The sequence below is a fragment of the Ptychodera flava genome, chromosome 7, assembly GCF_041260155.1.
Source record: "Ptychodera flava strain L36383 chromosome 7, AS_Pfla_20210202, whole genome shotgun sequence".
In the NCBI taxonomy this organism is placed as follows: Eukaryota; Metazoa; Hemichordata; class Enteropneusta; family Ptychoderidae; genus Ptychodera; species Ptychodera flava.
In genome coordinates this window covers 17945757-17959933 of record NC_091934.1, presented here as the reverse complement: position 1 = coordinate 17959933, position 14177 = coordinate 17945757, and the positions used below count along the sequence as shown (strand labels likewise).

Below are 14177 nucleotides of genomic sequence, written 5' to 3'. Positions count from 1 at the left end.
ACTGAGACACACTACTTACTCGAAGTTGAGCAGGGGCCGGGCGGCGTGAAGCAGGCGACAAGTCGTAAAAATGTCAGAAGTGAGAGAACACGATAGTGTCTGTACCGATAACAGTGATGAATTTCCCTATAAAGTGCCTGGCCAGTACTTTTATGAGGGCGTTTTGTTCAACCAAGACGTCAGAAAGAGTGTCCTGGAGTCGCGCGATTCAATCGAGTGCAGGGAGGATGATGTTTTCATCGTAACCTATCCGAAGTCAGGTAAAGATGCACGTCTACCGGGTCTAGCATGGGCCTAACTCTTTAATTTTATGTCCATGGGTCAGGTCAGGTCATGAGACACTGATGTGTTATGTGTTCCCGACAAAACCCCAAGGTCGAGGAAAGGGGGGCGTGCAGTCCCCCTAGCAAATACCTGTATGGGCAAGTAAACGGTAAACTTTGACGCGATCGCCAGTCAGAACTCGACCTCTTGACCTAAGCTGTGGGTCCAATCAGCTGAGGTGCTTACAGACGGCCGGGATTCCTGCCTTTTACGGGCTGGTTTTGACTTTTACGACTTTTAACCCCGTCACCACAAAAGTGGTACAAGTCAAAACCAGCCCGTAAAAGGCAGGACTACCGTCTGTAAGGACCACAACTATGGACCCACAGCCTCCTCTTGACCGTCGTTGACCTTGCCTTAAACGAACATTGAGGTAAAAACTAAGATACGAGCAAGGATTGGGAAGTAGAAGCGAGAGCATTGTGGTATTTGATGGATGTTTTTAAAGTGGCAACTTCATGCTCCAACCACCTCCCTTCGATGAGGGACCGTGGTAGCCGGGTAATTAAACCAACAGAGTATTTGAAGCAATATTTCATATCAAAGATGAAGTGGAAATCCTCTCATACATTTTCAAAAACCAAAGACTCTTAAGTTTAGTGTGATAGCAACAGTTTACTCTTTGAATGAAAAGGGTGCTTATTTACTGTTAAAAATCTCAATTTTGGCTGTCATGACAAAAATTATGAAATTTAATATATAATTTGAAACTAGAGTATATGTAAAAAATGACTATTTTGTTTTGCATTGTCTCATTCTGACATGTTTGAAAAACTGACATTAAAAAAACGACTAAAATCATAGTATGCAAAATTGAAATTACTTTGTCGTATGTTTTCCCACAGTATTTTCCATGTACCGTGGTAGATGATTCATGTGAATTTAAGGGGGTTGGAACAATGGTTTATAACCAGCGCTGGTAAAAAATATTTGCCACCACATCAACTTCAACTGCAGATTTCTTGTTCTATTCCCCAACGCATTTGAAAGACCTGCAGACAGTGCAGGGCCTGTGTTACATGATACAGCACTACACCATGCAGAGCTAGTGAAAGACCTATATGTACTACGTACAGCTTGTCAACACAACATCTATGTAAATGCTAGTCCAGATCAGCACACATTTACAGGCTACAGCTGACAAACTGAATACTGTGTATAAATCGGTTGAGTAGGTGAAGCTTGGTCAATTTGAATGGACCTAGTACAAACAAAACCATGTGGTTAAGTGTACATAGAAATATGTGTATGCATCTAAGTTCCTCTGTGTTTCACTGTGTTTCACTGCACAGTGCACTGTACTGTTCAGAGCAATGGCTGATATTGCACTTATCTTTGGGTCATGACCTATGCGTCTACTTTAACCTTGTCACATGTTGCAATTATTCTGGTAGCTAGGTTTAATCTTCAGGTAATTCAGCTCTCTTCAGGCTATCGTTTCCCTTGGATCAAAATGGTAGCTAACTTCATTATAGAGAGGATGGGGCCCAATCGGCCAGCAGCCAACTGGTTTTGAATATACTATAGCTACATCAGTCACTTGAATACATTTCACGTACATCTTTTATTTTTTTTATTTTGTATTTTTATTTGTTCAGAAAAACTGGCAAATTACTCACTGACAGGTGTGACGTACAGGAAAAGGGAGATAAAAACATCTTAAGCAAAATCTTAAATATACTTGTTACCTATACAATAAATCTTGACAGTCTGGCCAAGGCAGAACTTTTCGTGAAGATATCAATAGAATTATGTTTACTGTACATTATAAAAAGACACTGATCTTGGAAGAAAGGAAAACTCCTTGACATTTAAATGACATCTCCTTGGGTTGAAAGCTTCTGAATAATAAGTGTCTTCGTTGTACTTGTAGTTGATCTGTTCCATTCAACTGTCAGTCATCTATCTATCACCAGTATGATTTCTTCTTGTAAGATCTTATAAGAATCTTATAAGAAGATTTTGTATGGGAGGCTAGCAACAGTAAACTTTGCCTGTTTACAAGTGGTTATTATTCAGTGAAAGGGACAAAGTTGGCCATTGTTCATGAATTTTGTTTGATGCAAGATACTACTTATAGTACTTGACATGTTGAAAGATACTGAATGAATGGGTGACCATGCATATATTCGACCCCGGTTTTAGACACAATACATGAAACCATTGAGAAAATGAATTAATGGTCATGACCATTAATTCATTTTCGCGATGTTCTCATTTAATTTGTCTAAAACTGGGGTCGAATATATGTCACCCATTCATTTAGTATCTTTCAACATGTCAAGCACTATAGTATCTTGCATCAAACAAAATGCATGAAAAAATGGCCGACTTTGTCCCTTTAACCCTTTTCCTGCCAAGTCCATATTTCACCACCAGGTCAGGATGGTTAAAATTAATGAAACACAACATATTCCATATGGTGTATTTTAACATGATAATGTACATTTGAAGGCTGTTGAAAACAAAAATACTGTAAACTTGACTTTTTTGGACAAAAGATGCCATAACAGACCAAGCCAAGTGGTGAAAGTACGTCATGTTTTGGCTCGAATCAATACCACTTTTTACTGACTTGGTGATGGGAAAGTGATACTGTCTGGTAGGAAAAGGGTTAAACAACTCTTAGTCACAATTCTTGGAATTGTGTTCAGACATGTGCTTCTGATTATTTTAGATGTGTGTGTACAGTTGCAAATCTTTGATCTGTCAGATAACCAGATGTCAACTGAATACAAACATAATGCTGATATCTATCTTTAATATCAGTTTTCCATTTTGGAACTGTGAATCAACTTGTCAATCACAAAGTTTTACAGATTATGCTACTTAAATGGTTTGACTCGTGCAATTTACATTAATTTCCAGTAGAGACCAAGAACACCAGATGCGCAATCTACAATAAAAATTTGTGGGTCTGATGTTTGAAACTCAAAATTGCTGTTATTAATTATGTTAACTCTATGTGAAAATATGAACCCTTTTCCTGCCTTAGTGAAACACATATTCTATATGGTGTATTTTAACATAATATTGAACTTTTGAAGGCTGTTGAAAACATAAATACAGTAAACTTGATTTTTATGGACTAAAGATGCTGTAACAGACCAAGCCAAGTGGGCGAAAATACATCATGTCTTGGCTCAATACCACTTTTTTACTGACTTGGCTGATGGGGAAGTGATACTGTCTGGCAGAAAAAGGGTTAAGTTTAAAATTTTCACAAAATCAAGATGGTGAAATGTTCATTTGATTCTCAGGCTTTAATATGGGTCAACCATAAACAGCAGGATAGCAGTGTAAAACGATTAAATTCTGAATATCTATTTCCTCTTTAAAGTTTATATTTAAAATTAAGTGATGGTGAAATTTACATCATGTATATTTGGGAGATGAATTTTTTATGTTTTGGTCAAGATAATGTCTCGGAACTCATTGGTCCAGCAGATTTCAAGACTGACTACCATTTCTAGACAAAACATGATATTTGCCTGGGTTATTTGTAGGACCAATATACCCATATTTGGTAAAAAAATCTACAATTGAAATTAAGGAGATGTTTACATCAATGTGATTCAAGTGCTCATCTAAAAGCTTGTAAATTTGTGACAAAGGTGGTTTCTAGGGATGATTTGTTGTGTTTTTTGTGAGAAGGATGGTGAACTTTGCATATGTAAAGTTATTAGGCAAGTTTTCTCTGTCTACAGGAAAGCATCTTCTTTTCCCTTCAGGAAACCACACCACTGATAACTTTTAAATTTGATAACATCATTAACAGGATAAAGCTGTGTTGAAATTTGTATTTGAAAATGTTTAGCACCACAGTGTGATATAATTAGATTTGAAGTGTTGGTGCCTTAGAGAGATTTCCCTTTAAGGTAATATGCACCTCGTGAAAGACTTAAACTTTTGTTCAAACTTTCCTCAGTGTTACTTTCAACCATTCTCTTACCAAATCAAGAATAAAAATCATGGGTCACCGTGCAAACTATTGTACTAGAGAGACAAATAACTTGCGATTTCTCGATATTTGAAATCCAAAATGGCCGCCCTCCCTGTGTTAACTCTATGGGAAAAAATAAAATTTTCGATTTTCGAAAAACTAAGACCGTGAAAACTTTTCTTTCGCCAAGAGCTTCAAAATGAGCCCCCACAAGTGGTAGGTCAGAATAAAATTGATAAAATTTGAAGGCCTGAATTTCTGTCCCCGAGGTGTGTTCTACCTTAAATTTGACTGAAATAATTGTGAAATTTGCGTATCATATGGTAAGGGCCCAATTTCTGGTTTTTGGAGAAATTTTGTTCCCTCTAAAACTTTTTCTTATCAAGGCCTTTTTTGAATAACATATAGGTACCACATGGATCCTTGAAATAGCAAATCTGTTGCTGCATCCGGAAAAATTGGATGGTGGATCTGAAGCACAGGAAAGAAGTGTGCCATTCCTTGAATTCCACCTCACAGGAGGAAGGTACGTTGAGAAAGTGTTTTCTGTGATAAACATATTGGCAATGGCAGTGCTTTGAAGGGCGAGTAGCTTTAACTTTTGATGATTTTTTTCTTTCACAGTTTGCTTTGAATGTTAATTGCAATTTCTGTAATATGCACTGTTATTTATTTTATTTGATTTCTACTCCAGACCAAAATTGACTTGTCAATAGTTTGTACACATGCAATCCAGGCTGAGTTAACTAGCTGAACATTTTGTATCTCAACATATTTTGGGGAGTAGAACAATGAACTAGTTGAAAGTTACAGTAACTGATGCACTAAGGAAGTATGCACCTCATAAGTGAAAGACTTAAACTTTTGCTCAAACTTTCCTTACTTAATCTTTCAACCTTACTGTTTAACCATACAAATTTGGCACTAGATAAACAAATTACTCAAGATTTAACAATATTTCAAATTCAAAATGGTGGCCCCTCCTTTTGTAGAGGGACCGTGACTCACTGGAGAAAAATAAAATTTTCAATTTTTGAAAAACTAAGATGGTGAACATTTTGCTTACGTCGAGAGCTTTAAACGAGCCCCCACAAGTGGTAAATCAGAAAAGAATTGAAAAAGTTTTGAGAGTCTGAATGTTTGCCTCCGAGGCGCGTACTACCTTAAAAAGATGATCACCCATCCAAACGACATCTCAATATCCACTGCGAGTGATTCTTTTTAGCTTTGATATATTTTTCAAAGGACTTTGATATTAAATGGGAGCTTATAGAATCAGTAAAATGTCGAGAAGACATTTTAAACATGCTTTTTACATCTAAACAATACCCTGAAAGTTCTGAAAGTTTAGCAATACAAAACAATACCAAGGCTGTGAACATTTTACATAATGGATATCCTCTGATGTCGGAGCTATGTGTGTCTCTCAAATTAAAGTAAGGAGTGCTATCAATGAGGGCTTAAAAGTCCCCCCTGTCAATATATAGTTCCAACACACAATTGACAGAGACCTTCAGTTAGACTTCAAGTAAAGTCTAGTGATGGGGAAAGTTAAACGCATGTTTTTTTCTGAATGAGAGTCCTGAAATATGACAGAACATTTGTTCATCACATTTTGCATATGGTGGCTTATAGAATTGCAGTGTGAATGTAGTCATGGTGAGGAGTGACTATTACCTGGTTTAAATTAAAGACAGTCAAAACTTTATATAGTAGCAGAAATTGAGGTTCTGTTGAAATAATAGTCACTGTAAGACCATACTTGATTTAGATACAGGTTTTATCTATCGATTTATTGTGATCAAAATTGGAGGGAAATGTCATCATCCATTTTGGGATCTCTCCAGTGTTGACCACATTGAAAACATGAAGAAGATGGCTTCTCCAAGGCTTATAAAATCTCATCTTGCAGAGCATTTGTTTCCTACTCAAGCCTTCACCAAGAAAAGTAAGGTGAGGTTTATGTATCAGTAAGCCCTTCGATCCCAGGAAACATCACATAACACTATTACAACCAATTGCATTTTAGTGAATTGAAAAACTGGTAAGAACAACAGTAAAATTGATGTGGTACAACAGTAAAATCTATATGGTCAACAAGATTTAATTACATTTTATGAGGAAAGACTCTATCACATTTCACTGTCAGGAGAAATTATCAGGAAGACGGTAATAGAGGAATCAACTCCATCTGCAAAAGTTGAAACATTGTCTAGCAGGAGGTCAGTTGTAGTCAAAACAACACCCCACAATCCAAGCACACCGGCAACAGTGTATGACCTGCTAAACAATGTTTCAACTTTTGCAGACTGAGTTAATTCCTCTATTACCGCCTAGCTGATAATTGCACCTCAATGTAATGTGATAGTCTTTCCTCATAAAATGCAATTGAAAACTCATTCACCACATCAATTTTACTGTTGTTCTTGTCAGTTTTTCAATACACTAGAATGCAATTGGCTGTACTTCTATACAAGATACATGGAGATTGTAATGCAGCCCAAAATACTGACTTAGTTTATTCTGCAGTGATGGAACATCATGCTGAAACTTAATCTGGCCACATTAAGAAATAGTTTTTGTTTTAAGAAACACAACATCATCATAATTAGCAATTGTTATCTCGCCTTTGAAATAGTAACTTCACTGATTGTGAATGCTGTTCTTATTGGTACTCAATCACAGCTTTTTGACATGATATAGTTCTTTAATTTGTGGTTTTATCATTACTTGAAATGTTCTTGAAAATTCGAATGGGTTTTTCTTTTAGGAAATTTTTACTTTTCTGTATTAATTATTACCATGTTGAAAACATTATCACATATACAGCAGCTATATACACCTCTTCCCTAATCATTTTCAAGAACTGGAAAAGAGTCACACAGTATTGGCCTTGCTTTCACTATCGGTTGTTAAAGAGAAACTCAATATATGTATGAATTATCAGGTTTGAAAGGATACCATAAGTTTCTTTTTAACATTGGTTCTTTTTTTTCTGATCCATAATTCTCAGATAATCTACGTAGGACGCAATCCTAAAGATAATGCGGTTTCGTACTACCATTTCTACAAAAGCGTGTCTGGTTTTGGGTATTACAAAGGATCATGGGATGCATTCCTTCAAATGTACCTGAAAGATCACAGTAAGTTTGAAAGGGATCAAAGCAAATGCAGCAAGCTGATTGTAGCTGCCTTTGTTTTTTGGCTTTTAACATTCATATGGCCTTTCCCTATCAAAAAACATTTTATTATGTCTCCCAGATAGGCAAATTTTGTTATTGACAAATTCAAGCATAGTGGCAGAGGTGATAGAGGGTAAAGCTTGCTTTTTCAAATGATATGCCAATTTGACATAACATGGGAAGTCTTCTTTATCAAAATTTTAATGTCTTTACTATACCGAATCTCCGCCATTCCTGTATAGTGGCAAACCCAAGGCACCTTGAAGCTTGTGACAATAATCATGACCTTGCCAACTTTCTCAAGTATGATATTCACTTCCTTATTACTTGCTGTGTGCACTCCTCTACCTGTAAGCATGCAGGGTGTGAACAAAGTTGAGTAAGATTTGCAGAATTTGTCATCACTCTGTTTGAAGAAAGTGGTTGTCAGTCAATTTCACATCCTTGTTCCAGTTCTTTTTTGGTCAGAAATCAACAATTATTATTTGGTTTGGTGTGGAAGCATACTAAGGAATCAGTATACCACATTATTAGATATACCGTTAATACACAGACAGACCAGCCGTTGATTTCATACTCTTCTACCTGTTTCATACTCTTGAATTGTAGAGCTCCACTCACAAAGCTAATGGAAGTAAGGCCTTCCACTGTACTGCCTCGGTCCAGCACATTCATTTTGTAAGGATTGCATTATTTTCAAAACATGCAAGTGACACATAAAAGACATCTCAATGATTGCCCTGAAAGTCAGAGCATTGAAGACATAAGACCACCATACACTCATAGAAAAGAGTTTATTTACTTACTCGGATAACTCACTATTTGTTTGTTTATTTATTTATTTCAGCATGATTATTTATGACATTTCTTTACCAATATTAATTCTTGTTATCACTTCGTTCATTTATTATAGTACATAATCATTTATTATTTTATTAACTAATCTATTTATTCATTCATTTATTTATTTCTGTATTTATTTATTTAGTTGTATGGGGTGGCTGGTCTCACCATTGCCTTGGATGGTGGAAACACAATCATGAATCAAATGTTTTGTACCTCAAGTATGAAGATGTGAAAAAGGTTGTGTGTATAATCTTACAAAAATAATATAATGCTCCAGTAAAGGACAGCCAAACATGGCCAACAAGCAAACTTTTGCCTCAAATAAAATGGCCCTCCCTTCTCGTACAAACATTCAACAATAGGACAATTTAGTATACTATATGCTTTTTAGTTAGTTTGAGTTGGAAGTTTGTGAATGAGGGTAGAACTGTAACCATAATTACAATAATTATGATGTCAAATTTATCACAGACATTAGGAAAAAGAATTGCTGCCAATGATTTTGTTAAATCCGTGTTTTGAGTGTTAAAGTGTTAAAATGGATTAATGGTCATGACCATTAATTGATTTTTGTGATTGTTTCATTTAATTTGTCTAAAACCAGGGTCGAATATATGCATGGTCACCCATTCATTCATTACCTTTCAACATGTCAAACAATATAAGTACCGGTAGTATCTTGAATCAAACAAAATTCATGAAAAAAGGCCGACTTTGTCCCTTTAACATGAGGTGGCAGATCTGAATTAGGGTCAGCAGTTAATTGTCATATATCCAACAGTAACTTTTCCAAAAAAAATGGCAAATATCCATCGTGGATGAAATTTTCATTTCTAAATGCTGACCACTGGCAGAACGTTGAAATATAGTGCAGTTCCGATAGCATGGTTTTCAAAAATGGGTAGGTAGGTAGGCAGGGATTTTTTTTTCCAAAATATTTTTATTACACATTTTTCAGGGGTGCAGGGTGATCAAACACTGGCTACAACATTTCTATAAAAATCTATCACAGCATATAAAGGAATGAAAACATAAATGACATCCTTGTTCAAGCTAAAGTCAAAGGCAAGCTACACTGTAACGATCGCATGATTTTGCCATTTTTTTCTTCTTTTTTTTACCTCCAGGTTTATGTAGCTATAAAAAATCTAGGGTCAGCAGGTGAAAAATAGGGGAACAGCAGAATTTTACTTTGGCCTATGTGTACTGGTATCCAGACCCATCATGCTTATTCTGTCAGCTTTGCTTTCATGCATGTACCGGTATACATGTACATGTACCTTATTTCATGCATTAGCGCCAGGCAGAGTTGAATCGGAGATTGACAGGACAATACTGAAAACAGCAGAACTGTCTTTTCTGTAGCATTTATTTTGTATATTAAACAACCTTTGGTACACAGAGTTAAAATACTACAAAAAAACTGTCTGGAGCCAGCAATGCTTCAAACGGAGTATTATGACTTTCATCATCATTTCAGTTGCATTTGTCTTGTGACAAGTTATTTAACCAAGTTGCCAAAATAATTGATTGTGAGTGCATATCCTGCTCTGCATGTGTACCGGTACATCAAACATCCACTGTATGTACATTTACATTGTATGCATACAATGCTAGTAAATGTTGTTCGGAAACTTTTTTGAGATGTATCAGTACTTAACATGTCTCAGTCCAGGACAATGCAAACCATCAACAATGTTAAGGCAATCCTCACAGGAAATATTTTTGAAAATGCATACTAATGAAAGTGCCTGGGGCTCATGATTTGAGGGATGTTTTTGGTCTTGCTGTAGTATTTTATGTAAGCCATTGCAAATATGATTTTTTTTTAGGATGAACGGGGCACAGTGGAGAAGATTGCATCATTCCTGGGCAAAGAAGTGGACCAGCAGACGCTTGAGAGAATAGTCACCCACTGCAGCTTTGAGAGCATGAAGAAAAATCCAGCTGTGAACCGTGAAGATGCAGCAGATGTGGATTCCTCAGTTAGTCCGTTTATGAGAAAAGGTGAGAAACTGAAAAAAAATTCTAAAATTCTGAAAAAGTTGCAGAAGAAATTGGAAGAAGGCATACGTTTCTGGCCTTTATTGCTTAGGACACAAATATTCGAATAGCCTTATGAGACCTTTTAGGCTTGACTTAGTGTCTAATCTCTTTAGATGTCTCTGTACAAAAGCTAATCTGCAAGTGCATGCTCGGTTGACATTTTTTAAGATGCATTGGTACTAAGGTACATTGTGTAGTTTGCACCTTGAAAATGAAAGATTTAGACTTTTGCTCAAACTTTCCAAAAGCAAATTTTCAACCATTTTCATTCAAAGTCAAGAATAAAAATAAGGGTCACCATGCAGAATAAATTACCCAATTCCTGATATTTAAAATTCAAAATTGCCGACATCCCTGTGTTATCTCAATGGGGAAAATATAATTTCCGATTTTTACAAAACTAAGCTGGTAAAGACTTTATTTACTCCATAAACTTCAAAATAAGCCCCCACAAATGGTAGGCCAAATGAATATTGTAAAAGTTTGAGAGTCTGAAAATCTGTCCCTGAGTTGCATTCTTCCTCAAAGTAAGTTTTATATGTTCAATATTGATCGTACTGTTTTTACGTACAAGATAGAATCAGGTAATGTTTTGTCTTCCAAAAGTCACGGAGGAGATGTATCAGAAGCTAAGGAACTTGTACTTACATGTACTTGGCAGGACGGTGTGCTATTTTAAAATAACTGTTTATCATACCATTGTTTTAGTGTCTATGATCATAACAATGAACTAATATGTGTAAGACATATACCCATTAAAACCAGAGAATTGTAGCAATAGCCAAACAAAATTTCAATACTCTATCCTGTTGAAACCTATAAAGTCATGCTTGAAATACAGTAATTTTGTAAAGTTAATAACTTTGCCAAATAAAGGGAAGAATGTGAAAGCTGAAACTACTGAATAATACATCACATAGAACTTACAATTACCTACTTGAATTTCAATCGAATTTTATCCCAATACAATAAACCTAAAGTCTGATGATTTTGCTGAATACAAATTTTGCAAGCATGACCATGAAAACTAATCATGTCTGTATATATTTTTTACAAATCTTTCTTTCTTTCTTTCAAGTCACGATTTTTCCTGAACATACAGGAAACACAAGCTCGAATGTCAACAGATAATACGTTCAAAGCAATTATTTTTGAATTAATCTAGTTTATCAGATGCACAAGCCAAGTTAGTCATCTCTGAACAGAAAATACCAGGATTTATACTCTGGTCATTCTACCAGGTACATGTATGTCAAGAGAACCTGCGTCTTTGTCATCAATTTTGGTGTGTTGGCACGTTTTTTGCGTCGATCTTCGATGTGCTTGTCAATGTAAAGAAACAACATGGTGGCCTGTATTTCTCCCGCAATCAAAATTGGTTTGATGTGAACATTTGTAAAAATCAGTCATAATTTTTAGTGTCTGACAAAATACATCCAGTTAGCACATTTTGAATCCTTGTGTTTTAGTTTTGTCGCCAATATGGGGATTTGTATTTGTACAGACCCCAACACAATTAAAATTTCGGCGCACAGAATACTTTCATGTGGTAAACATGATGAAGTTTCCACTGCAACAACGGTAGTCAAGTACTCAAAATTTCTTGTAATGAGATCAACTTTTATTTAGACTACAACAATAATAATCCAAACTACGAAAATACAAGAGTGTAATTTGCTCTTTAATCCCAAAGGCATTACGTGAAATATTTTTTGGAAACAACGAACTCAAAGCTGGTCGCACTACTGTGGGTTCTGTATTAAAGCATCGCAACTGAGGTACATTCGGGCGCAACGTTACACAGTGTTCACGCCGTTAAGATTCAATCAATTTTTGTTCTCGAAAAATAACGTAACTTTGTCTGAGTTAAATGTCTAGGCCTATGCTCTCTTTGAAATTGTGTATAACTTCGAGAAGGTACATGTACCGTACATGTACGTGTTGTGTGAGGTCATCTGGCATTTGCTCTGTACATAACCATAAGTGCCGCCGCCATGTTTCTTGCTCATGCAACCGACAACCAGAAATGACTGACAATTTGCCAACGGCATACTGATACTATTACAAAAGTAGTTCTGAAGTTTATGCGCTGAAATGATGAGAAAAACTCCTTTTATTTTGTAAAAAATAGTCAATTTTGGGCTTGAGCATGTGATAAGTATATCATTCCCTAATATTTTTCTTCGCTAAGAAAATACTTGTGACATAATAACTATGTCACCACTTTCTTCAACTCATGCTAACACAGTCATTACATCAGTTGTATTTTACTTTACTGAACAAAGAAAAATATCAGGGAATATATCTAATTATTGATAACTAACAATTTTTATAAAGCATCCCATGCATAACTGATAAAATGATATCCATTACAGTAACTGTAACTTGCATGCCATTCAACAGTCCAAGATACCACTGACAGATGTCAGTAGGAAAAATGTTAGCCTAAATATAAACAGTGTAGCTAAGGCCAAGAAAAATAAAAAGTTTTGTTTCTTAACCATTCACATCAATTCAGGCCCACTACATCAACCTTTTTTTCTGCTCATTAGGAAATAGAATGCAAAAAATAAATGCATAATAACACAGTACTGTATAGAACTGTAAACAAAATAACTGATGCTAACATTCTATTCAGAACTGTACACATATGTCACTGTTATATTAAGCTGTCAAAACTGTGGCATTTGCTGCACTAAAAGTCAAACCGCAGAAATGTTGCTATACAAAAATACTAAAGCAATACTGCTGTGCATTTGCATTCCTATATTGTTTTCATGTTTTTTGCACGTTCTTGTTGGTTGAAGATTAAAACAAATTGAGAGGAAAAACACGTCACTGCATCATTTTTACAATATGTCTAGGATGAGAAACAAACTTTTCATTTTTTCTTGACCTAACAGAAAATTTTTGCGCCTTTGTTTCACCCCTACATGCAACAACGTTACCCTGATTGTTTGACCACGCTATTTGATATGTAGGAATTACATCATTACTGCAATGGTGATTGTAATGGTACTGTATAATTTCTGTTTGAACAGGCATTGTTGGAGACTGGAAGAATCATTTCACCGTCGCTCAAAATGAACAGATTGAACAGTACTACAAAGAGCGGCTAGGAAACACTGATCTACAATTTGAGTGGTGATATTGTTGCAGTGGTTATTTCTTACCCAGTGATGACAAAAAGTTCTCTTATTTAAAGGAAGCTTGTCCAAATTAATGGTGCTGAGATGATGTGATATGTGATTTCAAGAAATATTCTGTTTATAAAAATTATTGTAATCCTGTTAGTTAGTAAGATACTGGTAAAAGTGTTCTGTACACTTAGTATGTATTTCCAGCTTTGGATTTTCAATCTGAAATTATGTATGTGCAATTTTTGAATTATAAGCCTAGTCAGGCTGCGGCTCACCTGTGAGACGAGTAATTTTCCCTCTAGGATTTCATACAATGCATATTGGTGTCACAATTGACTGCTTTCCCGTATTTTGTATATCTTTAAGTCCGATCACAAATAAAAGCCAGTCACTGGTATGCAAACAGCAAACTGTGTCAGGTTTATCAAGGTGTGAATGACGTCCGATGCAGAGATGCAACTTGGGCAAAATTCTTCACAAAGTCCACCCGAGAATGTTTGAAATTCAAAACATTCTCAGTTGGACTTTGTGCAGAATTTTTTGTACTCACAATGTTTAACAACTGATTCTTTAGCTGTGTGGGAGGTCAGAAATTAATAGACTGCTGCCCTAGTCTGCCTCTGCATTTCAATCTGCTCTCTCAATCTTCACCACTACTCTGTGCTTATGTTCTGTGCCCAAAATTTGATACTTTTG

The 14177-nt window shown here is 35.8% G+C and overlaps 1 protein-coding gene across 1 annotated transcript; it reads left to right on the top strand.

Annotated features, from left to right (window-relative positions):
• Window positions 1-13891, top strand: LOC139136924 (sulfotransferase 1B1-like). Its single transcript, XM_070704783.1, has 7 exons — window positions 1-260; window positions 4676-4793; window positions 6115-6220; window positions 7281-7410; window positions 8438-8532; window positions 10128-10302; window positions 13383-13891. Exons 1-7 carry the CDS (start codon window positions 71-73, stop codon window positions 13487-13489), a joined length of 921 nt encoding a protein of 306 aa, XP_070560884.1. The 5' UTR covers window positions 1-70; the 3' UTR covers window positions 13490-13891.
• The last annotated feature ends 286 nt before the right edge of the window (window positions 13892-14177 follow it).